The sequence below is a fragment of the Pelecanus crispus genome, chromosome 2, assembly GCF_030463565.1.
Source record: "Pelecanus crispus isolate bPelCri1 chromosome 2, bPelCri1.pri, whole genome shotgun sequence".
NCBI classification, from domain to species: domain Eukaryota; kingdom Metazoa; phylum Chordata; class Aves; order Pelecaniformes; family Pelecanidae; genus Pelecanus; species Pelecanus crispus.
This window is the reverse complement of record NC_134644.1, coordinates 24732145-24759173: the sequence shown is the minus strand read 5'-3', so window position 1 is coordinate 24759173 and position 27029 is coordinate 24732145. Positions and strand designations below refer to the sequence as shown.

Below are 27029 nucleotides of genomic sequence, written 5' to 3'. Positions count from 1 at the left end.
AACTAAGAGAGAAAAGGGTTTACTATAGAGAGAAATTAAAAAAAAAGAAGAAGGAAATAGGATCAAGTTTGAGTGAAAACAAGGAAATGAGCACATACAACAAATTGTTAACTCCTTTTCTTCAGACTGGAAATAGAAAACTTGAAAGCCAAAAAGAAGATAAAAACAATGGCTTCTAAATGTAATAATCTCAGGAAGGTAGATGGTACATGGAGAATACAGTCCATCTTAATAAGAGACTGTATGATTATTTTTTGAATGAAAGAAAGAAAGGCAGCATGTGAGATATGGCTGAATAGGGTATCCTGGACTAACATGGCGAGACTGCAGACTGAAGAAAGTTTTGTTTAGAAGAGGGAGAATATGTAAGAATTTATTATGAGAGCAGGGGGGTTAAACTGATTTATGGTACATCACCTAATCCAGGCATGAAAGAATTCCTGGTTGTCTGAAAGCCTGTGAACTTTTTCCCTCCATCCACTAACTGCTATCTTCTCTACCTACAATCATGTCCATCTCTTCATAATCATGTTGGCAAAAAGTAGCAGCTCTCTTTTGTGATCCGCAGAAGGAAAACAATTATTTTTCTCCTGCTCTCAACACTTGTGCACTGAGCAGTCCTCACCCCAACAAATACTTGTATAAGATAATTTCATATTGTGTTTAAAGTTCTGAAAAAAATTACAAAAAATCAAGAAATACTGAAGAGATGGCAGGCAGAGAGAGAATATTTCTAATTCCTTTGGAAGTAATTGCTGAATTGCTATTTTCATACTGAAAAGTGGTGAGGCAAATCCAGCAAAATTCTTGTTGGGATTTATTCCAGGAGAGGGGCATTGGTGTTGTATTTTCAAAAAATTGCTTTTAAAATGATCAAATAACCTCTGTATTACTTCATGGCATAGATTTTTCCATAATGCACATATATAAGAGAAGTATAATGTACAGTCTCACCATGTTAGCCCAGGATACCGTTTAAGTTATGATATTTAAATTGTGGGGTTTTTTTTAATGTCTAAAAAAAGAAAATCTCCATACCAATTCAAAATTCTACTGCAACTGACTTCTTGTTATCCAGAAAAACAATCAGCAAAAGAGAGAACATCATCATCGTAATACTAGAACACATCATTAAAAACTAACAAATATTTGGCTTACATTTTTATTTTTTGTTCTCTACATCAGGAACCGCTATTCAAATTAAGTTCCTCTTAGAAAACAAAGAAAAGTATTCAGTAAAAACATCCTGCTAACGAATTCCTGCCTATTACAAAAGAATACTGATGATTCATTAACTAATCAACACTAACATACTCACAAGTTAGGAATTAAGCGTCTGCTTGAAGTGCAGATACAAACTCTCCCCTCCAGGCCTGTAAATTTACTTACTTTTATTCAAGAATAACAGCAACAGCCAGAGTTTTAACATCAGGTTTATACAGCTATTCCCAAAAAAGTCTCTGCGTGCTTTTGACTTTCAGTCCTTTAATTGTGTATTTAAGAAGTGGGGAAAAGTGAAATTAGTGAAGTCTTCCGATGAACATCCTTCTCCACTACTGGTCACTGGCCCTGTCTTTGTCAGGTACTCTCCAGAATATATACTTGCTGACGTCCTCCATGTTTATTATTTTGAGATGTTTATTTCATGATTTATTGAGATTATTTATTAAGCACAAGCAGAATATCATTATGTATGGTACACATATAACAATAAAAAGCAACTGATAAATTACTGCTCATTTCAATCCCTGCTCCACAGTATGCTGCCCTTTCAGTTGTTCTGGTGCAATCAGGTAGCAGCTACTCTGAAAATGGCTCATCGAAATGGTCAATTTTTGATTTTTTTTTAAAGAAGTTTTTGTTGGTTTTGTTTTTTTAATTCGTAAAGTAACCCCACAAACAGTTCTGTTTGCACTAGCACTGCTTTTGGCAGCTCAGCTACCTCTCCAAAGGATAAGAAATTGCTCCTTTGAATTAACACGTCTAAGACTTCTGCATCGTGAACGTGTGACCTGACTTGATTCACTCATTCAGAGTGGGGGATGGGGACAAAAGACAACCTGCACGCAAAACAGAAATGATATAAAAAGGTGATTATCTTTAGTCACTTACTATATCGTAACTGTATTACCTCTGGGAATTTAAAAATAAATAAGTAAATCAAAATGAATCTCGAGTTTAGTCAAAGGTAATATAGAAAAGCCTTATGTTGGTAACAACACAAAATTTCTGGTCTCATTTCAGCTAGATTGGATTTCCAGTTTCCCCTGGATCAAATCCAGACTTGTGCCATTGGAAGCCTATTCTGAAAGACTCATTTACACAGTTTTTTTGTTTAATAAACAAAAGGTCAGTTCTGTTTCCAATTATACCTATAAAAACCAGTAATTTCTTACCTGCAAGTTTAATTTCTCCAAATCCAGAAAATGCCAGTCCAGTTGGCAATTTGCCCTCCTACCAGCAGATGAAGACAGGAAATAAACCAAACAGACTAATTCCCTAAGAAAGGGAATTATATCAGATGAGTGCTCCAGTTCAAGAACTACCTGAGTAGTGAAAAGTAAAAGTGAAAATAAAAGCTTAAAAAAAATAAAAACATTTGAATAAGAAAGAACAAGCTTTAAAAACCTTTATTTAGGACAGGAAATATGGAATGCAAACTCAAATTGATAGCATACATGAATATAACTAAAATCTGTAAGAGCAACTCTAAAATAAAAGGGAACTCTCAAATTGTCAGTACTGTAGCAAGACAGTGAGCTGTCTGGACTGGTATGTCATTGGACTTTGAGAAATTAGATCAGCAGGTATGAGAATGAGTTACTTACCAGAAGACTTTGATGCTGCAATACATCACCTCTCTCAGGTTTGTGCCCTGTGCACAGACACAGTATTCCCCAAATTAGATGCCAGAGCAGTTAGATCCCAGCAGACTTTCTAATGGCAGCCGCTGCAGTGAAAAAAAGCAGGTATGTCCTACCGCACCACATTTTCTTACTCTTTCTGACTGGCCAACAGATCTTCGTGCATCACAGCAACGGTACTAGTTGTGCCACAGAACAGATCCCCTTGAAGCTTCTTCAGCAATCTTTTTAGTCCTCCTTTGTTATCTCCTAGAGATCTTGAAATACATCCTCCAGTAATAAAATTACTGTAATCAATTTTATACAGCCTTTGATCTCCTTGACCTTTGGAGTAACTTGGATAAGCCTATATTGGCAGAAATACAGGCAGCTTGACTCTTGAGTTCTAGTTTAATTACAGTGGAGACTTTATTTCAGAATACAGACGTCCAGAATGGATCAAAACACACTACAGTATGTTAACTTTGCATGTGCTCATTAAAATACTACTGCAGCGCATGACTGACACTCTTCATGTCCTTGGACAAATAACCAGGCCTGATTCCTTTGGAGGAGGAGAACAGGCATAATGCATTTCCCCAAACAGTAGGTCTTCACTGAAAGCAAGAAAACTACTGAACTTGACTAGCAACCAAACTATTAAAAAAGAGCAGCTTTTAATTCTGTTCTTCAACTATCAGATCCTTTCTGCTGAAATGGAGCAACAGCTTTTTTTGACAGATTATCAAATTTGCCTTTAGTAAATATCCTCTCAAACAGAGCTAGTGATTCAAGGATTTTTTTTTTCTATGTCAGTGATGTAAATACACATTACCTGTCTATAGCTGAACTCCTTTTAAAAGAACATTTCTATGGGGGTGGGGGGCAATCAAGATCTTCCTTCAGAACAGAAACAGGAAAACTTCACCCAAACCAGTGGTCTTCTCAATAATTTTTTTGCCACTGTAACATGTGTCCCTTGGATTCAGTAAAAACACCAGTATCAACTGCGAAATGGTTGGGTAAACTTTGGGTTGACAGAACAACCACTTTTTTTAAACTTCCACTCCCATATTAAGCTAGCAAGAGTTTCAGCAGAGATATCCAACATTGTAATTGTATATATGAGGGTTTAAAAATAAATCCTTCCCTATCTACTGCACCTTGCAGAGTAAGTCCTTTCTTCAGGCTGCTATGAATCCAGAAACTTTTGGCTTCCTGCTGCACAATAAATCCATGCAATCCCTCTGGATGCTAATATTAGCATGTCCTCCATCATGTCAGAGGCTTGGCTGCAATTTTGTTTCATTCTGCATATTTCTTTGCTGTTCCTCACTCTGTATGCTCCACTCTGAATTGCAGGAATCTATCTGTCCAGGTACTACACACAGCTGAACTTTTCCTAGTTACACTTTTAAGCAAAAAGGAAACTCCCATGTCTTCACAGGTTTCCATCTCACTGAAAACAGAACCTTCTTGCTGTCTATCCATACCTTTGTAAAACAGAACAGGCCTACAATAGTGCAGTAAACTTCAAAAGAATGAATTCCACACAAAAAAAAAAAAAATCCAAAATACTGCCAAAACAAAACAGTTTTAACATTTGTCAAAATATGCAATATTTTTTCTATGCTGTTTAAAAAAAGAAGTACAGACAAGTTGTGAAACAAAGGAGCTGAAAACAGACCAGACTAATACTAAGGATTTAAAACTGCTGCTGCAAACTTAAGGGAGACAGAGGACATACAGGAAGCATTACAAATAAAAGCGTGGCTAATGTGAATTATGGTTTGATAGCAAGGATCCATGAAAGCTTTAAAAGGAAAGAAGGATTAGCATTCTCAGTTTTGACAGTCTAGGAAAGAAATTCACCAAGAAGATCAAACATTAAATTTTAATCTCCCAATTCCTTTCAGTGAGAAAATAAAGCAGCTACAACAAATTGGATTTACTGCACTTACAAAGCTGACGAATTCAGTTTCTTTTAAAAAAAAAAAAAAGTGATACAAGAGGACTACCTGAAAATGAAGGTAGTATACTATAAAAGCAATCCAGCTTTCCTATTTCTCCAGATGATTTAGTTTTTGAGCGAGGATTACAAAGCCAGGCAACCCACCGTTTGAAGTTTTACTCACAAGGAGACACAAAACACAGGGTAAATTTCAAAGCCTTTGGCTCAGACCCTTCTGCTTCTGTTTCCTTGGACAAGCTTTTCTCTGCTTTGTCCCTGACAGCACAGTATAGCCTACATCCTCTACAACTTTGTGCCTTCATCTGTGACCCTCCCCTGCCTGCTCTGAGGCAAAGTACTTGTGGCAGCACTCTGAAGGCTCTAGAGCATTTACAAACAGAATCTTGACAAAGCGAGGAGAAGCACAGGTACTATTTTCATAAACAAGTTTTTTAACCAAATGGGGCATGATCAATCTTTGGAAAGGAATCACCTTTGCTACAAAGAATATAGTAAATCTTCTTTTAAGTACTCCATAACAGATGTGACAGAACATGGTGTATTTGAAAGAGAGAAGCTCATTTTGCCTGGACTTACACATGTTTCTATGTATGAATTTACTCTGGCATGCTGCTCACAGAACTATTGTGGCTGTGTTCATTCTCATGCTGAGAATGAGCTGATGGACTCCTCTGAAAGGCAGGATGCATTAGCCCGAGCTCAATGCAGTGCTAACATAGGGAAAAGTAAGTGTGTGGACAGACTGCTCCAACAGTCAATGCCTGGAAAATAGTGAAGCATAAGTGAGAGGCTGTGTACAACTCAGGAGTAGAAATATACACAGAACATTTCCTGTAATTAAAGAGTGTCACTGATGCAAACAGTCTCTCAGGGTTGCAACTAAGCTGTCATTTCCTGTCTTTACAAAGACATTTGTATTATCCAGATAAGAACTGCAGTATTGCTGGATCTATCAGACAGCTATATTAAAATACCAAGAATGAAGTACAAGCACTGTTTGGGCCTTGAAAAGACTGACCAATAACAGCTAGACAAATTAAATAAATCTAGCTTTAAGATTTGCTTAAAAAAAAATTCTTAATTATACAGACAAGCTTAATACAATGTAAGACGTGATGGTCCCTACAATTTAATTTGAGTCTTATTTGTGCCATAACCAAAGACAGAATTCCAAACACGAGAGTTTTCTTGAATTTCTTTCCCTCCACATGTCCACATAAAACACCAGAACAAGACAGGGATATAGGAAGACACAACACAGGGAGAGAAAAAGCAGAGCAGTATAAAATCTAGCATAGCCACTGAATCTAAGAAATACATTTTCAATACATGTGATAAATTTAAAAAAAAAAAAAATTGCACCAGTTGGGACAAAGGGGCTGTACCATCTTACACCAGGCACACCAATCTGAAAACCACCCTGGGAGGAAACCCATTTTGGTAAACATTATCCAAATCACTATTGTCATTTCAACAAAAATCACAGCAGAAGAAAAAAATTTTAAAGCATTTTGAGTTTTTTTTAACCTTTGCATACAATGCTTTCCTTTTTCCTTATCACTTTATTTAAAAAGATTTTTTTGTTAAAGTGATTAGCTTTTATAACATCAGTGAGTCACTATGCAGGAGATGAGTCACTATTCAGGAAATTGATGGAATCTCTCTTGTAATCATACCTCAATATTTGGTATATATAAATACAAATTTGAGATGCAGAATCTGAACTTTAAAATTACAAAGATCAGCAGAGTTTGCCTTAGGTAGTATGTAAGCCAAAAGAAAGACAAAGAATCACCCTAAGGGGGAAAAAAGCCTGTTTAAGCTGAGATAGAGCTTTAATGCAAGGATGCTGTGGGCAAACAGTTCCAGATTTTGCCCAGTCACTTCTTTGACTGAGCTAACTAGTCCTTGGAGGTGGTGGTCTCCAAAGTGGGGTGCGTAAGACAATCATTTGGGGTACAGGAAGAAAATACTTTTTGTACTGTTAATAAATGAAAAAAAAAATTAAAAATAGTGATTATTTAATCTTTATCTCATCCTTTTTAATTTTATTGTTGTGTATGTTTTATAATGAACATAATTTATTAGTAGTAGATGTATATAATTTATAAATAAATAAATAAATATACCTATATTAGGGGGGTGTGCTCAGAATTTTTTTACTGATGGAGTGCACAATCAAATGTTTCTCTGCTCCAAAAGACATTCAACACTTCTTTGCAGGATCTTAGAGGGGGAAGAAATGGCTGCCTCTGTGAGTTTTGAATATTCCAGGATACAGTTCCTTCATGATTTGGGATCCCTCTCTCCCATCACATTTTGAATGTTATGGAATTCAAACGGTTTTCTTCAGTTAAACGCACCATGGGTCACAGGCTTCTCTTGGCTGTCCTCCTGTGAGCTGTTATTTTTAAGCACTTAAGAGCTGATAATTTTAAGCATTTTAAGGCCTTAAGAACTGACCACCCTCACTGTAAAAATACACTATTTCTATAGAAGAGTGGAGCCAAAAGCACTGTTCTCTAATGTTCAACTACAAGTCCCAGGCAAACACACATCCCAGTGATGGCAAACACTTCTAAAGAAAGCAGATGAATGCCAGAATATGCCTCATCATTATAACAATTGACACATATCACTAGGCAATCATTTCATCTGGAGGTGCTGAAAATGGTAAAAGAGCAAGCTGTTCTTAGACTAGAACAGAATAGTTTCAGTTGGAAGGGACTTAAAACAATCTAGTCCAACTGCCTGATCACTTCAGGGCTGATCAAAAAAAGCATATTATTAAGGGCATTGTCCAAATGCCTCTTAAACACTGACAGGCTTAGGGCATCGATGACCTGGGAAGCCTGTTCCTGTGTTTGATCACCCTCTCAGTACAGAAGTTTCCTATTGTCTAGTCTGAACCTTCTTCTTGATCAGCTGTGCATTAGTTTAAATGTGTCTGACCGATGATCAGGTGGTCTATCGCAGTTTCACTTTTCTAACTTGATTTCCCATCAGACACCTGCCAGCAAAGTGAGACGTCCAGTCCCCAGATGGGTGGGCATATTACTAAGAAATCCAAGTAAGCTGAGAGATGCAAAAAAATGTTACTCTTTTGTGAATAACTTATTTGATAAATTTTCAGCTTCTCTATTTTCCAGATACTGGTATTCATGAGATCCATGAAATGGCTTTTAACTAAATTGAAAACTATATTGTTCATTGTAGTTTGGATACTCAAGCGTGTGAGACAAAGTCAAGAATACTGAAAACTGTAGAACATTAGGATTTCCATAGCAGCTGTAAACCAAAAATTACTCCCAAGTTCCTCCAATCTCCTATTTCCATATTTATTTCATGCTTTACAGCAAACTGCCTTATTAAATGTGAATATGGAAAAGTTTCTCTGTAGGTAATCTAATTTATAACCTGAAGGCCTTGTTGATCACTAGTGTCATCTGGTTTCCAAGTCAGCAACAGTAACAACCTATACTGCCAAGAAAGTCAGATCTCTATTCCCCATCCCCACTTTTTTTTTTTTTTTTGCAAGGCAGACCTTGACATAGGCTCAGATTTTGCCCAAATCCATTAGAAATATAGGTAAAACATTTTGACTTGCATGCCTGTGAAATACCGTTTTGGAAACATCAACAAATACTCAGCAGAAACCTGAAGTGGTAGAACTTGCTACCTTAACAACAACCACCAGTGGAATAGAAAAGCGTTATTAAAAAGAAAATATAGAATGTTTATTTATAATAGTGTCCATTACACAGCAAACGATCCTAAATCAGATCTCAACATGTTTTACAAACAGTAATGTAATATGCCTTGGGCAGAATTACAATCCCAAACTTGCTCTTAGCTGCTGGTAAAGAATTCAAAAAGATTACAGCATACATTCACTACTTCAAAATGCTACTAAAGGTAAGGGAGCAAAACACTAAGATTTGGAATTACATGAACACCATTCTAAAATGGCTAGACCATAAAAAGCAATTGGCCAAAACTCATTCCTCATTACAGACATGTTAGTGATACAACATATTCTGCTGCGAGGTTACCCTTGGTCAGAAAAAAAGCAAAAATGAAAGAAAAAAGAAAAAGCAAAAAGAAAAAAAGAGGGAGGGAAGAAAGAAAAAAGAAACAAAGAAGAAAAAAGAAAAAAAACAAGTATGAAAGAATGATTGCAAGATGTTAATTATGGCTGGTGTTCACCATCAGAAACCTGCTAGGAATATTTCTTCCCTTCCCTTTCCCCAATAAGGAACTATGAGTTCCTAACACACTTTAAGAAGAGTTCATCTGAGAGGCACACTACACTCACAGCAATAACAATGCAAAATTATACCTCTCACCAAATATCTAGTGTAGTCCAGGCTCCTGATTGCAGTGTCTCATAAACAGCTATACAAGAACACACTGTCAAGATACAACAGAAACTGCTCCACAATTTGAGCCTTTACATAAGAAAGCCAGCAAACAAAAACAAACCCCAAAGACCAAGATCTTTAGAACAGTCTGATTGCATATAGCTCAACCAAAAATTAACAGCAGGTCTGAACGTTCAAAATTTCCAAGTATCAGAGTGGGTTTAAATGAGCTCACACCACCCCCACCACCACCACCAAATAATCAGGGAGGCCAAAGAAGTATAACATGAATCATTAGCTATATCAGTAAGTTCAGAAAAGAACTCAAGAACAGGTATCTCTCAAAAGCTTACAGGCAATGAGAAAAAGAAAAAGACTCAGAAAACCATCTTTTTTCTTCCTCAACTCTGAAACTGGCATAAATAAAATGCAAATGCTGTATTCCTGAGGATTTTCATGAAATCCATTTCAAGCACTGGCAATAAAATTATCTACCACAAGACAGAGAGGGGAAGGGGAGGGTAGGGGAAGGCTCTGTTTACAAGCTAGTACTTTTTTCAGCATAGAAAAGACCCTTCCGGGTGGTGTCTCAGAGAGACGTTAGGCAGAGGGAATCAAAGCACCCCAAAGCCATCTTTATATTCTCTTCATCCTGGATTGTTTCAGGATTGTTAAAAAGGCCACAGATTACTTCCATTTTACCTCAGGGTTCAGACACATACAGATTACTCCAGATATAAGGTAAAATAATTTATCTTGTATTTGTTATGAACAGAACAGAATATACAATTACTTCAGATGCATACTACAGAGTCTTGTGGCAATTTATCACCACACAGCCAGTCTTCCATCTATCTGGGTCTTTAAAACATTACCAGGGAGTGTTTCTGCAAAAGGACAGTACCTCGCTACCCAACAGATAGGGCTGGGAGGATAAACTACCTAAAGATCAAAAGATAGTCGAATATTTATCATATTAGGAGTCACATATGCTATTAAAAAATTAAGCCTTTTCCTGCTGTTTTAGCATTTTGCCTTGCATTGAAGAAAGGGTGAGTAGCAAACTATTTCACCAGTTTGAATATTTTTAGGACTACCAGATGAATTTCTACTGTGTCTGAGCCCCATGCAAATCAAATAGATTCTATGCAAAGAAAATAAGTATTTCTCTATCCTCTCTTGCCTAACATTTTAAAAACACTGTTCAAAAGGAAGCTGTTTCCAATATTATTTTTTAAGGGTAGCCTTCAAGTGGGAAGTAATAAAATATAAAGAACATTTTATAAAAAGGTGTTAAAAATTTGAGCAAGTTTACTGTAAGCTATTTCAGAGCTAAAAAAAAATTCTCAGAATTATTCGGTCTTACACTACTGCAGTTTTCAGGGGAGCCAGTTCTGAATATAAGATTTGTCAGGAAAAAAAACTAAATACATCAATTTTTTTAAGAAGCTTGACTCATTTCCACAGGACCAGAAGTTCTTTGTATTGTATAGTTAAATAAGTTAAATAAATTAAGTAATACTGCTCTAACAACGTTTCTCCATTATACTAACTTACAACTGGTCTTGCAGTTCCACAATGATATATTCCAGCTGTTCCTTCTCCATTTTATGGGCTAGATCCATATCTTCAATTCTTTGTAACAGCAGTTTATTCTGTGAGACAGATTCAGACAGCTGGTTTTCTCTGAGTCGTACCAATTCTTCAAGGTAACCCTGAAAATGTAAGTGTTAGAAAGCCTTAGAGAACACACTATCAAAAAAACTTTTCATTATACATGTTCACATTTTTCTGGTTTGAGATGTATGCAGTTCTACTTTGGTTCTGTTGTAGGGTTTTTTTTAATTATTTTTAAACAGACTAGTAAATTGACTTAAGATTAGCGTGATGTTTCCTAATAGGTACCAAGAAAATCATGTACTTGTTTATATTCCTGTGGAGGAATAGGATAATGGATGAAACAATGAGACAGGAATGCTACCACCATGAAACACTAACTCATTTTTCAACAACAACATAGAACAGTCACTAGTACAAGAGAAAGATCAGAACTCTATGACTTAACAGATGTAGGATGTTAGATACTGTGTAAGGACAAGAGTAGAAAGTATCTATATGGATCTGTATAGTTAATGAAAGGGATCCAGAATTATAAAAAATATCCAACATTATTTTAAAGTTTATTTGAAAACTGTAATACCACATCACACATTAAAATGACAAAGAAAAAAGTTATTGAAATAAATATTCATCTACAGTAAAGCATAAGGTAGGACAACTGGTGAAGGTCACTTATTTTAGTAACATTGGACATGCACAGCTGGAATGTGCATGTGCATTTATGTCACCATTTTTCCAGCTGATACTATAAAAGATATGGGGCAGTCCTAATCACACTCCAGCTACTTAGTCATCTACAAAAATCCACAATGTGAGCATTTAACAGCAGCTATGATCGCAGGCTGGTCACAAAGTATGTTCACAAATTACACATCTGGTTACAATACTAAGGAGCTATTTCTTTTTCTTCTTCAAGAAGAGTCCCAGCACGTCACATGCCAGTAACTTCTTATCAATTCTTAGTTAAAGCTGGTACACTAAGTCTATACTGCATAAAATTTTGCACACTCCTTGAAGCCTGTGGAAAAATGTGTAACTCCTTCATAGATGTCCACATTAAAAAAAAAAAATTTAAAAGGTAGTTTTCATAGACATAGAACAGGCATAGTACTGTTGAGTAAGAAAACAGGTTTCACATTAGCTGGTCAGTAAAATGCTACTAATAATTCATCATGACAAAGATGATAAAGGGTTTGGAACATCTCTCATATGAGGGGAGGCAGAAAGAGCTGGGATTGCTCAGTCCAGGGTTGCGAGGAGAGGGAAGAAGATAATCAGATCAATGTGTTATCAATATTTAACAGGATGGTGTAAAGAGGATGGAGTCAGACTCTTCCTAGCAGTATCCAGTGAAAAGAAGCAACAGGCACAAATTGAAATACAGGAAACTATTTAAATGTAGAAAAAAAAACTTTTTTTGAAAAAAAATTTTAAATTTATTTTTAAATGAACATTGGAACACGTTGTCCAGACAGGCTGGGGAGTCTGCATCCTTGAGATATGCACAGCCTGACTGAACAAGGCCCTGAGCAACCTGCTCTAGTCTACCTTTTTTTGAGCAGGGGAGTTGGACTAGACAATCTCCAGAGGTGCCATCTGACCCAATTATTCTGTGATTCTATGATTACATACAGTTCTATCCACTGAATATATTTATATTTTACAGGAATTTATTTTGGTCGCAGTACAAGTTCCAAGGAATCTTGAGAGCTTTTCAGTATGCCTAGTTCTGCCCTGTCAAATGTTACTGTTACCTCGACTCTTAAGATACTCCTTGGAGCTCTAAGTAATGCTTTGAAAGTACCAACTGATGCATTAGGACATACACAAATCCCAGAATGTCAAAAAAACATTTTACAAAAATATTTTAAATATGAAGCATCAGTATCAGAAACAGAATACTATGAACAGTAAATACCGCTATCTATAATGACACGGAGATGCATCATCCCACCAGTGAAAGCATATAAAACTCCAGTATAAACAGTACACAAAGAATTTAGGAGTTTACTATAAAAAAGTGAACAGTTTACACCATTCCAAAATAGGGAAGGGATAACTTCCACATAAGTAACAAATGTGTAAACTATGAATCATTAATCTGGACAAGATACAACTTGGAAAAGACAAACTCATCATATTTCCAGAGTGGCCTGGAGAAGACGAGAAGAAAGTGACTGTTCATCGTTTTTTTAAAATACAAGAGCTAGGCACCATGAAACGAAGCCAGTAGGAGCCACATTCAAAAGACAGAAAAGGAGGTGGCTTTTCACACAACAGATGGTAGATATGCAGAATGTTTTGCCAAAAAAATTATCTGGATGCTAAAAATTTACATGGGGTCAAGGGGATATTTTACAAGTATTTGGAAGAAATCCATCACGGATTACTAAACGGACCTTATCAGCTTCAGGAAGTCCTTGAGCTGATATGTGTTGGCCGAGAAAGTATTAGAGGAAAAACAGTGCATATACATTTGCTTTGTTTTTATTCTTCCCCCCACATCTATTTCAGGCAAGTATCCAAGATAGGGTAATAGGATAACCAAGGATTCTTGGTCTAAACCAGCACAGCACTGTTGATGCAATAAAGCAACACTAGGATTTACCTTGCTAAAGTAATACCTGACCCTATCCTACCATTCAAACAGCTCAGAAGATACAGATACCTTTATCTTAGCTGAAATCAAATAGCTTGTCATATTGTGACCCTGGTAAACTTCATTCACCTGTGCTATTAATGACTGCACATACTTACTTAGGAGACAAAAAAGGAATTTATCATTGTTTGCACAAAGTGAATGACAATAGAGCAAAAGAAGGATCTATCAGACTTACTGTATCAGTTACTAAAAATACACTATTTTCAACTTGGTCTTCTTGTCACAAACATCCAGTTTTCCAACACACAGAATGTCAGAAAGCCCCTTTGTTTGAAAGGAAACAGTCTGTCTCTGATTAATGGGTACCTACTGCACTGTGCACACCTTGATTGTTGCTGCAACTTACGGCAGTGAAAACAAGGCAGTTGCTGCAACTTACAGCCATGAAAAAGGTCCCAAAAAGGGAAGGAGAGAAACACTCAGGAAAGCAGTTCTATTCCACAGTCCATCTAACCTCTTAATGGTCATCTGTTCAAGTTGTAATAGAACAGATGTAGTATAGTTGAAGTGAATTAAATAAAAATTTGGCAGGCATATCCCAAATGAAAATTAGACACTGGAAAATTTTCTGCCTGTGGGAATAAAAAAAAGTTATTTTGCCGCTGCAATTGTCAAGTAGGCATTCTAAAGGAGGGCAGTTAGGAAAGTGTCAATGGCTGTCAGAGTAGCTATCATTTTGAAAATTGTATTAAATGCACCAAAGTTTCCAAAGAGTTATCACAGAACTGACTTGAATTCACCCCTACATTAGTTGACTGTAGAAGTTGGCCATTCATTAAGAGAATGCTACAAGGAATAATGTGACTCACTAAAATAGTAATGCTCAAATATTTGAAACACTCAGTATCAGATCAGCAAACAACTTCCCATGGAATAGAAATGTTGCTGGATCTTAGACTTGTGAATAAACCAAAACCTCAGTTTCCTGCTACAGCCACTGAAGATCTTTGTGCTTTTGTAGACATACAGCTACCTAGTGATTCTGGCGAGTGGATTTGGACACCCTGTTTCAATATTGTTTCTATAGATGTCACAGCTTTGATAGGGTATCCTTCATGGGGTATCCTTGGAAATGAACCACCTGGATGTACCAAGAAAAATAAATATTCACCTATTTTGTTCTCTTCAATGCTTCTCCAGAGCTGATGACACTTTCCTCATTAAACCCCAAAATATTTTTCAGTGTTCAGGGTGGGGGGCAGAGGCAGGAAGAGCAGAGTTCAAACCGATCCTATGTTTTTGTCTGGACACAAGGACGAAATGCTGTCTTGAATACATTTCTGTGCTTCAAGGACTGTTGGGGTGGGGAGGGAAAGGTTTTAATTTTGTTTATGCATTTTAAGAGATTCCTTCTGAATGGCACATTTTGGTTTACAAAAGCATGGTAAATATCCTCTGTACCAGACAGACACCCAAGGAACACAAGTTCTTGCCATATGGAAAATGATACCACACTGGCTGAAAAGATGGTACCAGCAACCTGTGTGCCAACATTTAAGGTCATATTTAAAAAATGAGAAGTCTAAGGGACCAAAAATAGAAAGAAATACTTGCATGCATATTCTTAAAAAAAATACCTCTCACATCTATCATCCCACAGTAAATCTGATTTTTTCACTGTTACTTCAAAAAACTTCAGCTAGGTTCTCTCACATGCATTAAAGTAAACCAACTCTGATTCTACCCATTCTGTATTAAAACTGGAATTTAGCAGTCCATAGCTACATTTACCCTAATGAACTGAACATAGCCAGGAGTCCTTCTCAGGTATATTTTCTCAGTCTGGCTATAGCTATACTAAAACTCAAGTTCCAAAGGACCACGTCTGAAATCATACCGGTTATTTGGAATGATCACTGACAAAAACTAATTCACAAACTGTGACCTAAAATAATCTGGGAGAGTGCTAGTTGTCCCAGGCCACAACCATGCCAACAATCATTCTTAGAATTTAAATATGTATGTGATTGACTTGGTACCAGAACCTGGGCCACAGTTAATGTACTGAGTCCTAACTGGCAGAAGATCTATTCTAGATCCCATCTGACCCTCTCTTTTTTTCTTTTTTTAAAATCTTTTTTCTTCTCAGTACAGTAAAAACTAGAAAGGCAAAGAGATAATCTTGTGATTCTAATGTCCTAAATGAAGGGAAGTAATTACACCTCCAAGCACCATTATGTAGTTCCAGCTTTTCATATGGTTTACTATATTCAGAGTTTCACCAAAATCAAATTCTGACATTAGGAAAAAGGAATACTAATAAAGTTCTTTAAAAAACATTAACCATTTGTCTTTCATTTTTCTTCCCTTTCATTTTTCCTGACCCCTCCTTTCTTTTTCTGTGCACTATTTCTTCAGTGTCTTCCCCTTTCTCTCTGCCACTAGCTAATATGCATTGTTGTTTCTGTAGTTGTAATATGCTGTTATGAAAAACTGACAAGCACTTTGCTTTTAAAAATACTAAAATACTAAAGTTTGGACATATACTTCACCTTAAACTTACAGTATTTTGGGTGGTAGAGGTAGGACTACCTTTGGTTTAATAACATTCAATATGCCACCTAAATTATTAAAATCAAATACAAACACAGGGGGCAGGTTCCCATTCTAGTTAGAAGCAGGTCTTAAAACTATGTATTTTCTAAAAAGCCAACTCAGTATCACTGAGAAGATAGTTCTGCTTTTCATTCCTAGATGGATTACTTTGCTGATCATTTTTGTTTCCTGTAAGACTAAATGTTAAAGTTTAACATCACTATCATTATAAAAGCCTTCAACTGGCAGTCTACTCACATCAATAAAATTGTATGCCCTCTAAGGAAGAAGAAAATCCTGTGGACAGTTGTGTTCATTTCAAGCTCACAACCTAACAGCTTCAGAGATACACTGCCTGTAACTCTGAGATTGGAAAAAGGAGCCAAAGTTTCTACACTAGATTGTGAAATTCGATCTCTGAATTATGATTATTATTATTCTCTTCCCCCTCTCCCCAAACCTCTTTTCCCCTCAAATTAATGAGCAAAGATACTTAGATACTCTGAGGATCGTAAAATTTAAGACCAACAGGCATGTGCAGATCAAGCGGGGGATTGGGCCCAGCCAGCATGGGTTCATGAAAGGCAGGTCCTGCTTGACCAACCTGATATCCTTCTATGACCTGGTGACCCGCCTGGTGGATGATGGAAAGGCTGTGGATGTCATTTACCTGGACTTTAGCAAAGCTTCTGACACCGTCTCCCATAGCCTTTTCCTTGGGAAGCTGGCAGCTCATGGCGTGGATGGGCATACTCTTCACTGGGTAAAAAAACTGGTTGGGTAGCCAAGCCCAGAGAGTTGTGGTGAATGGAGTTAAGTCCAGCTGGTGGCCAGTCACGAGCAGTGTTCCCCAGGGCTCTGTTTTGCGGCCAGTCTTGTTTAATATCTTTATCAATGATCTGGATGAGGGGATTGGGTGCACCCTCAGTAACTTTGCAGATGACACCAAGTTGGGTGGGAGTGTCGATATGCTCGAGGGTAGGATGGCCCTGCAGAGGGACCTGGACAGGCTGGACCGATGGGCCAAGGCCAACTGTATGAGATTCAACTAGGCCAAGTGCCGGGTCCTGCACTTGGGTCACAACAACCCCATGCAAAGCTACAGGCTTGGGGAAGAGTGGCTGGAAAGCTGCCTGGCCGAAAAGGACCTGGGGGTGTTGGTCGACAGCCGGCTGAACATGAGCCAGCAGTGTGCCCAGGTGGCCAAGAAGGCCAACAGCATCCTGGCTTGTATCAGGAATAGTGTGGCCAGCAGGAGCAGGGAGGTGATTGTTTCCCTGTACTCAGCGCTGGTGAGGCCGCACCTCAAGTACTGTGTCCAGTTTTGGGCCCCTCAATACAAGACAGACATTGAGGTGCTGGAGCGTGTTGAGAGAAGGGCAACAAAGCTGGTGAAGGGTCGGGAGCACAGGCCTTATGAGGAGCGGCTGAGGGAACTGGGGTTGTTTAGACTAGAGAAGAGGAGGCTGAGGGGAGACCTTATTGCTCTGTACAACTACCTGAAAGGAGGTTGTAGTGAGGTGGGTGTTGGTCTCTTCTCCTAAGAAACAAGCAATAGGACAAGAAGAAATGGGCTCAAGCTGCGCCAGGGGAGGTTTAGGCTGGAAATTAGGAAAAATGTCTTCACGGAAAGGGTAGTGAAGCATTGGAAGAGGCTGCCCAGAGAGGTGGTGGAGTCACCATCCCCGGAGGTGTTCAAAAAACGGGTAGACGTGGCACTTTGGGACATGGTTTAGTGGGCATGGTGGTGTTGGGTTGATGATTGGACTGATGATCTTAGAGATCCTTTCTAATCTTAATGATTCCTAGTTTTTACTTTCATTATAAATGATCCAGCCACCAAGCCAGGAGGCGTGGGGTTGCTACTCTACCCTTAATTGGTTTAGTGGTGGACTTGGTAATGTTAGGTTAATGGTTGGACTGGATGATCTTAAAGGTCTTTTCCAACCTAAATGATTCTATGATTTATGTGAAGCTAAATAATACTTAATATATTTTTCTGCTTTTACTTAAATGCGTATGTCACCAGTTGGGTGGTGATGAGCTTTGGCTCCATCACCCCCCAAAACTAATCTTTTACCTTCTGTTCCAATGCAAGCCGGTACTTCTGTTCTACCCTTTTGCATTTGTTGTACCAACTGTTTTCATCTGTGATGAAAGGAGGACCAATGTTCTCTGGAGTGCTGCCTTCACTGCCACTGCTGCCCAGTGTTCTTAGCTCTTCTTCATCGCTGCTGATGCTGTCAGAACTGAAGGATCATATTTATTAGCCAAGTGAAAAACTATGTTTGTTAAAATGCAAATTCCCCTTGAAATTAAAGCACCAAAGTTCTTAAAGATATCTAAAGCTCTGTAAACGAAAAAGAATAGAAATGTTGGGATAGATCACCAAATACAACTTATATTTCAAGTTTTTATTTGTATAAAAGAATGGGCAAAGATTTGCTTGTGATCTTAGTCAAGTTGTCTTAGGCAAGTCAGACAACTGTATGTGGGACACTGTCCTGGAATAGAAAGGGCAATGCATTACACTATGCTATCTAAGGAAGTGGTGACTTAATCTTTCCTTCACAAATTCAGGGCAAAGAATAACATCTGAAAATAAATTGTATTTGTTTCTAAAAATGCAGAAAAATAAAAAAAAGTGACTGTTGTTATGTTAAATCATGATAAATTTAAATGAGAATGTATAGTTATGGTTATAGCGAAGACTATGTGCCTGTTATTTCACAGAACATAAGTATCTCCCTACATAGCATGCAGATTCATTGTTAAAATATCTCCATATCATCCAGAATCAATGTATGCCAGAGAATTCAGACATCAGTCTCAAAGAAAAGAATTTTAATTTATCCCAATACCCATTTGGAATCTTCCCTTACAACAATGATTTCCACTACACTAGTTTTTTAAGTAGTGATTTCTGCAACCCCATGAGCCTGCTGTGATGCAAATTCTGCTTTAACTGAACCATGCAATTTGTCATTAACATGTAAGCTAAGAAGAAATCTCAAGACAATAACTAGGATGTTTCATGTTCAGTTGTACATCTTCAAGACTACTCCTAACTCCCAACTGCTTTCTTCATTTCAGTAAACCTAACAATACAACATGACCCATTTGCGTGCTTTTTGCAGATGCCAGATTGCCATCTGATCTGTCAGATATAGATCATTCTTTTTATTATTAATCACATGGCTGACCAGAGGAGCAAAACGTAACTGGAAGGTCAGATTATATACGCAACTGGTCATGATTTTTCTATTATGTGCTAACTGCTCATACTCCATACTGCTTATCTGTCATATCTTACCATTTACCAGGGCATATATAATTTTTGTTTACAAAATAACTACTTTTTAGCTTATGGCTACATGGAAAAGGCCCAAGAGAAAGGACAACTTGGTTTGGTGATCTTCAAAGGAAATTAAAAATTTGTTTCCTGCTGAACTGTGATTCTAATCCAAGTAAACAAAGCTCACACGATTCACTCTGTTGAGTCATGTAATAATTCCACCGGTCTGAAAGAACATGGTAGCTGAATGTAGAGGTTTGTATTTACATACAGATATTATTTTGAATGTGAAATGAAAAGTAAGAGGCCCAGCATGAAGTAAAATTCTGCCAATGAAATATAATAAAAAAGCAGTGTAAAGATAAAAAGTACCTTTGGGTGAACTTCAAGTATGGTGTATAGTCTATGACAGCTGGAAAGCTACCGTCCAATCCCTCACCCTTCAGACAAAAACTGATAAAACAGAGAAACAATGATAAGATTATAACAAGAAAATTAAATGACAGTGACAGTTGAATCTTACCAATGTGAAATTTGATTTTTCTTCATTTTTGGTAATAAGAAAGGCCTAGAGTATTTAACACTGAAATCCTACTCAGCCAAGCTAGACTGTTTAATATTAAATGAGAGTCACTCAGGACAGGATAATGAAAACCTCAACAAACAGAAATTCCACATAATCAGGGAATAGATCAGGGCAAGTGGTATTATTAGGTAACCCTAATTTTCAAATATCTGCTTTTATTCTGAAAATACAGATGGATTACAAAGGAATAACAGGAAAAGGAAAGTTAGCTGAAGCAAAAGAAACACAAGAGTTATGGATGAGCTTGGAATCTTCAGTATTTAAGCTCATTTGCAGAGTACTTATGTAACCATCCTATTAACTTTAAGTCAAAAATCAGTTCTCAAAAATATTTCAGTCTTTCTCCTTGCAGATACTTTTTGGTGTTGGGCTGCAGGAAGATGAGGAACACTACTGAAACTAACTTTCAGAAAATGTTCTTAAATGGCTGTAGCTTTATAAAGCTCTCATCTACACTGTATTCTTTTTGTACTGGATGTAAAAGATTGTATTTGAATCATGTTTAATTATCACAGAAGTGACAAAATTAATTATGCTTCCACAAGGCTCATCTTCCTCACTCCTCCTATCTCTGTCATCAAAAAACAGATTCTAGTAAGACACAGCTTTTGCTAACTTAATTGCAAAGTGCCATTTTTGACAACACAGTCACTTAAGTGGTATTTGGGAAGTACATCTGAAGGGGTTTTTTTTCCCTAAGAAAAGAAAAGCAAAGAAAACAACAAACAGCACCCCTGCAAAACCACTATTATTTTAAGTAGATACTAATTCCACATTGCTGTGAGGGAGGAAAAAAAATACTTAGATTCTGTTCTCACCTCGGTTCCCCCATCTCCACCCCAAAGTCTTATTTACAGTTTCACAAAGATAAGCCAGTCAACATTTATAAGAGACTGTTTGAACTGAAAAAAAAAAAAAATCTCAAATATGACATGCAAAGAATGGCTACAGCTTCTCAGTCATTCAAACCACAATACTATTAATTATATGTGGCACAATAAAAATGCTCCTGTAGCACTATGTTCCTATTTTGCCCAGAAAATTTCTAGGCTCTTAAAAGCTGCATTGACAAAAACTTACATGTCTCCAACAAGAACTAATCATTACTCTGAATACTATTAAGATACCTGTAAATATGCTTATGTTGGAAATCAGAGGACAAAGGAAGAACAAGCACACTCATTCAACTAAGCTCTCATACTGGTAGTACGTATCATTGAGGCTTATATGAGACAAACAGTCAATAGATGATTATGGGAGGATTTACATACTGCAGACCTACTCTTGCTATGCTGCTTATTCATGTATAGCTATAGTGCTTCCAAGTACAGTGCTAATACAGAAGCAGTTTAATTTCACATAGTGTAAAGCTTAAACTAATAAAATCTGGTAAGATTTGAATGTGCTGTATACAAGGCTAGCTCTCTTAACCTGCAGCACACTTCTGTTCCCCCAAAACATATGTTGAGGATGCAGTTAAGCCAATCTAACAACTAAATGCTGGCAAAAGAAGCTATCCTGCGTTTTCAAACTCTCCCTCCACTTTTTGGGTTTTTTTTTTTTGTTTTGTTTTGTTTTTTTTAAAACCCCAACCAGACATTCCCTTTCCCCTCTTTACAGTGGTATTGGCACTTATCTGACTCCATGATGAGCTAGTTCAGCCACCAAGACCTGAAATTTTAGGGTTTTTTCCCCTTTAGCATCCAGTTGCAGTTCCACAGGCAGCTGACCTAAATGCTCACTGCCACCAGAAAAGGAAGATATTACTCGATCCTTTTTATTCCTTCTCTTCTCTAAGCCTTATGGTCCCATTATCTCTCCCACTAATAGGATGTTTCTGTGAACCAAACTAGCTAACAACAAAATGACTATCCTGTCTTCTCTTACTGGGTATGTTTTTTTTTTTACTCTTTAACAAGTTAAGCAGACTCACAGAAGGGTCCAACAAGCCTCAAAACTGGTATAAGGGTACGTAAGCAGGAGTAAATCTCCAAAGGCCTTTTGGCAACAATCACTCAGTGCATCCAGTGAGACTATGTGCTGTTTTCTGCCAGTTTATCTCCTAAACTGGTTTATGACAAGCATTAATGCTGCTGCAAGGTAAATATTAACAGTGTACTGCCAGGAGACTGAAGAAAAGCATCATCACTCTCCTTTTCTCTATGCTGTATTAGAAAACCCTTCCCCCATGGCTCTGTATGAGGCTCAGTGGGCCCAGCCAGGCATATTAACAGGGCCTTGTGCCAGCCAGGTTTGATCTTTCCATAGGCGCTCTAGTCTTTATACCTTGCTGTTTTTGTTTTGGGTTTGTTTTTTTTTTTTAATATATATATATTTATATATACACCAAGATGTGTTTTATATTATCCAGGGTGTGCTTGCACCTTTATTACCCTAAAACACAGAATTAATCATATAACAAAACACATAAAAGTCTACCTAGAGATTGCAAAGGTAAATTCATGTAATTTGCTGATACTTAGCAGTTTGGCTGCAGTTAATTATAACACAAATTAATATTAAACAGTCATTTGTAGGTTAAGCTTTTAAAATCTAGAAGTGCTAAAGTTAAAGATACCTACACCTTCTACATATGCAGTTATAACGCTGTCACTTGAGTATCAGGGCATAACCATGTACTTAATCACACGGTTTTCCTTACAGTTTAAAAATAATTTTAAAAGATTCAATTGTCTGTAAGTTTCACTTAATAGGTTTGATATACCTTCTGCAATTATACTTCTGATTGCTTTCAGGATTTTGATACCTGAAAGAAAGACCGTGTAATCACGCAGCTATATAAACTATGGCATAACTTTGTTTTTATCTATAAGAGCCATTCTAGATCTCTCTCTTTCCCTCTACCTCCTTCCCCCCCACCTAAGTTTTGTCTCTCACACTATCAAGGGAATCTAACAATGTTTTCCATAATACATCGATTTATAAGCACTTTACCCTGAGCATTTTATTGTGAAGTATGCAAATGTAATACCTGAAATCAATTGCATTGAGTCCCAACAGCATACCAGCAAGCATATTTGCTTCTTCACCAAGAACAATTGCTCCATCCTCATAAAATCTCCTTCAATAAAAAAGAAATTAGTTCAGTTAATACCATTTTTCTCTCAAATAATAATAATGTTTTTCACAGTTAACAGAAAACTGGAGAAACCCAGCTTAAATAAAAACAACTCATGTGAACCCCAGGGGCATTCACATTTGATTTCAAATAAAGCAAACCAGTAGACCGGACAGCACAAACCACCACAGTCTTAGAGCACATAAAAATTTAGACATAAGCAAAAAGAATTTACAATATTAGCCCTAAGAAATAGTAGAGCAGTATGGAAAAAATGCAAAGAAAATGAAGAAGATATCTTATACTTTACTGCTGAAAGGAAGAATCTGTGTCATGTACGTAAAAAAAATTATTCCATTGTACAAAAAAAAAAAGTTCTCTCACAATTGTACTAGCAAGCTTTTTTAAAGTTCAGCGTTCACTCTTCATTCTCAGTACTTGATTATTTTTAAAAAAAGTTTTTCACAAATCAGCTATTTTCCAGGTAGCGTGCTTTTTCTTAAAATACTACATGCTGGGAAGATGCATGCTGCATCCAGTTATTCTGAGATTTAAAATCTTCATTATTTGAAGGAGGAGTGTTTTCTTAACACCATTTTTTATTGTAACACACCTATCGGCCAAAGTTTAAAAACTCCACAGCTCGATCTCAAAATACACTTCACATACCCTGGTATATGCAGACTTGTGAAGGCTGCTTGAAAACAGTGAGCAATAAAGCAACAATTTTTAAACCTGTCCCTCACCACCTCCCCATTCTCTCCCATTTATTCTAATTTTCTCCTCCCAGCTACCACAGAAGCTACTCCAGACAGAAATGTTCCATGCACAGGGCAGGTGAACAGGACCCACCACTGCCATGCATGGCCTTATAAAAAAGGCATTTGGTCTGTTTAGCAAATTAGCACACAACTTTAATTTCTGTGTTAAAGGAGTCTTGGCAGCAGCAGAGGCAGAAAGGTCACTAGAATTCACTTGAGTGTTACATGTGGAAAGAAGGAAACCAAGAGCTGTTCAGTACCAAAGGCAAGGTTGAAAGGTCACTTACCAGAAACTGAGATGCACAGTCCACTTATACATTCTAGCAATGTATGACTGCAAGAAGGTGCCAGGTTATTGAATGTAACCTATCTGTCAGACAAATACCAGCAACACTGCCCTACCAAAAGCTCCATCTGTTTTAAGAACTGCATAAAAGCATTGGGATGGCTCAGTGAGAACTCAAGTTGGCTGCATGGCGAATATCCAGAAAAGACACATTTTGGGGCACAGCTCCAAAGATTGAACTGTGTTATAATGCATACCGTCAGAAGTCCCACTTTTGCAGTTTCGTAAGAGACATCCATTTGCTGTTAAGGAAACAAGCTGTCCAAGACCTTGGATGTTCTCAGTGGAAGCAAGAAATCTGGAAGACTTCCTCTGGCAATATAGAGATTATAGTCCTGACATAGGCTATGATGTACAGACTCAGCTCTCTACCCTCTGACTCCAGGAAGGGCACCAGGAGGCTAAAGTGGCCACTGGCTGAGACAGAATACTGAGCTAGATGGACTTTACAGTCTGATTCAGTACAATTACTCTTATTTGTGAACTAACAGCAATGCTCCCAGTACAAGCTGATTACAAACCATTTCACTGGCATTCGTAAAATCACTGCCAGGTACGAATCTGTACTGTGTTCAGTTTATCTTGTAAAATGGTGCCTAGAAAGTAATCACACAAAAAAGACAAAAAAGACAGGGCATACTTGTAACAGTGAGATGCAGATGTTAGTCTGACAGTGACAATGCTTCTTAAACCAGATACAGTAATCCAGCCAAAACAACAGTCCCCTTGGAAAACTCACAAATCTTCTTTCAGTGTTATGCAGTTGACATCTCACAACAGAACAGTCTACTTTAAAGTCTGTGCTGACCAATTTGTTAACAGAATAATTGCATGCCCATGCTTCACTAAAGGACTAGTGCTAAGATCAGGCACCCAAACGCAACAGTGAGGTTTAAAAAGAGCTAGCAGTATGATAGATGAATGACATTCTACATATACAGACGTGTAACAGACGATTTCATAGTTTATATAAATAATTATTACATATACATATAGCACAACACATAATTTAAAATGCTAACTAAATGGTGCAAAGCATAACCAAAAAAAAATCAGGCCACTTATTAGGTATCTGAAATCCCACATGGGAAAAGAGGGTGTGTCCATTATTGCTAGCGGATGTGAAATCCACACTACCAAGATCTGAAACTGTAACTTTTATTTCCATTAGATGTATTTAAAATATTACTTCAAAACAAACTTTGCACTTACTATGTTTGGAATGCAAGAGAGGTTGTTTCCAAAAGCTATACCACTGAAAGATCATTCAAATATATGAAACATGTTTAAATAAATTAATTTGAAACTGCTAATGAAATAAGAACAGTTATCCATTTGCAAACAAACCACACTACCAAACAGGGACAAAGAATGTACTACTTAACTACACAGTTTGTGACCCTCCTCTTCCTTCTCATCTCCCCCTCAAAAACCCAAGTGACTTTTCAGTTTGAGGCAACATGAGTAAATCTTTTCCAGAAATCTTTGTTTTATGAGCTTCTTGTCTACTGTAAATGCAAGAAAATCTGGGTAAAATAAAGATGACAGGTCTGGAAACTTCAAAAAAATGGGATGTTTACCTAATTGTATTTCAAAGTCACCTTAATATTGGCAAAATATATGGAGATCTGTGGACAAATAGTATTACAAACAGAAATAATATTCTGAATGAACAACAGTCCGTACAGAGAAAATTCTTATTGTTTAAATAGTCCATTCAGTATGTCTAAAACTTAGAGTTCAACTTAAGGTAGCACAACATGTTACAGACTCACTCATATTTAGAAGACTTCATCACAAATCTGCAAGACACACTTGTTACAAGATAAAGCATCGTATAATAATCGCATTATCTAGAACCAGTCCAAAACTGCCAGAGTACTTTCTATCACAACGCATATTCTTGTCCATAACAGCTTCTACAATTGGAAGGTACAACAAAAATCTGTTACATATTTTTCATATTACATCAAGAATCCTAGCTATGCCTGATCACTAATTCTGTTCTTCTATATTTCTCAAAAGTTACCTTCCTTTCTTGTTCAAGAAAAGTTCCTATAAAAGCTATTTTTCACTGAGTCTCTAGGGTTTTCTGTCAACCATACCAAATTTTGAAAGGAACATTACATCTTCTGTCTTCTATCCTTATCATGCTACAATTTCAGAATTAGTTCCTTCTTTAGAGAGGTTTTCTTCTCTTTTGACCTACCTACTAATTCCAGGCTTATTTCCACATTTTTAAAATCACAAAGGGATTTTCAATGTTGCAGTTTTACCCATGCTAAAATCCAATCAATTGATACCAACTCCAGATACCTTTTACTAGGTTACAGCTCTTTTACTAGTGATATCCTTTCCTATACAAATCAAGTGAAACATTCACTTTCAAACCTACGTCCCTCAGGTAAGCAACATTTGCTAAAATATTGCAAAAATAAAAGTCTTAGAGACCTGGTTGTTTTGAAGTCTCTCAGAGCTGTGGAAATATATTCAGACAAATGCTTTTCCATAAGTGCTACTCTGATCCAGGCTCGACCCTGCAAGAAGAAATAAATATCAAATGTTTAAGTATTATAGAATGAAACACTTAATTTTACATCTGAAAATGAATATAGTTGATTTACCTGGGTGAAACAAACTGATTAACAAAATTACCACTAAACAGAAATTGTTGCTAAGATGTACTTCATTATAGTAATAATGAAAATAGAAAATGCATTCTTACAAATAAACTTTATTGTGAAATAAAGTTCTCCAAAATTTGAAGGGAAAAAAAAAAAAAAGGATTTTCCTGTAATTACATACTCCAGCCTTTTGAAAATCTCACATGCATAATTGGTAGCAGATCAGGGCATAAAGCTTTTCATTTTAAAGACAATGGTATTGGAAGCATCCAATCAGTTCTGCTGTAAAGCAGCAGTAACCTACCCTCAAGGCGATTTAAGTAAGAACTAATTCTCTGCGTTCAT

General features: G+C 37.0%; 1 protein-coding gene across 1 annotated transcript in view; it reads right to left on the bottom strand.

Annotated features, from left to right (window-relative positions):
* RUNDC3B (RUN domain containing 3B) overlaps positions 1-27029 on the bottom strand; it is a 53377-nt gene that overhangs the window by 7554 nt on the left and 18794 nt on the right. Inside the window, exons 4-8 of the mRNA XM_075705568.1 lie at positions 26512-26597; positions 22867-22956; positions 19661-19741; positions 18074-18242; positions 10734-10891 (exon numbers count right to left, since the gene is read on the bottom strand). Of these exons, the coding sequence (XP_075561683.1) occupies positions 10734-10891; positions 18074-18242; positions 19661-19741; positions 22867-22956; positions 26512-26597 (584 nt within the window). The remainder of the gene's footprint in view (positions 1-10733; positions 10892-18073; positions 18243-19660; positions 19742-22866; positions 22957-26511; positions 26598-27029) is intronic.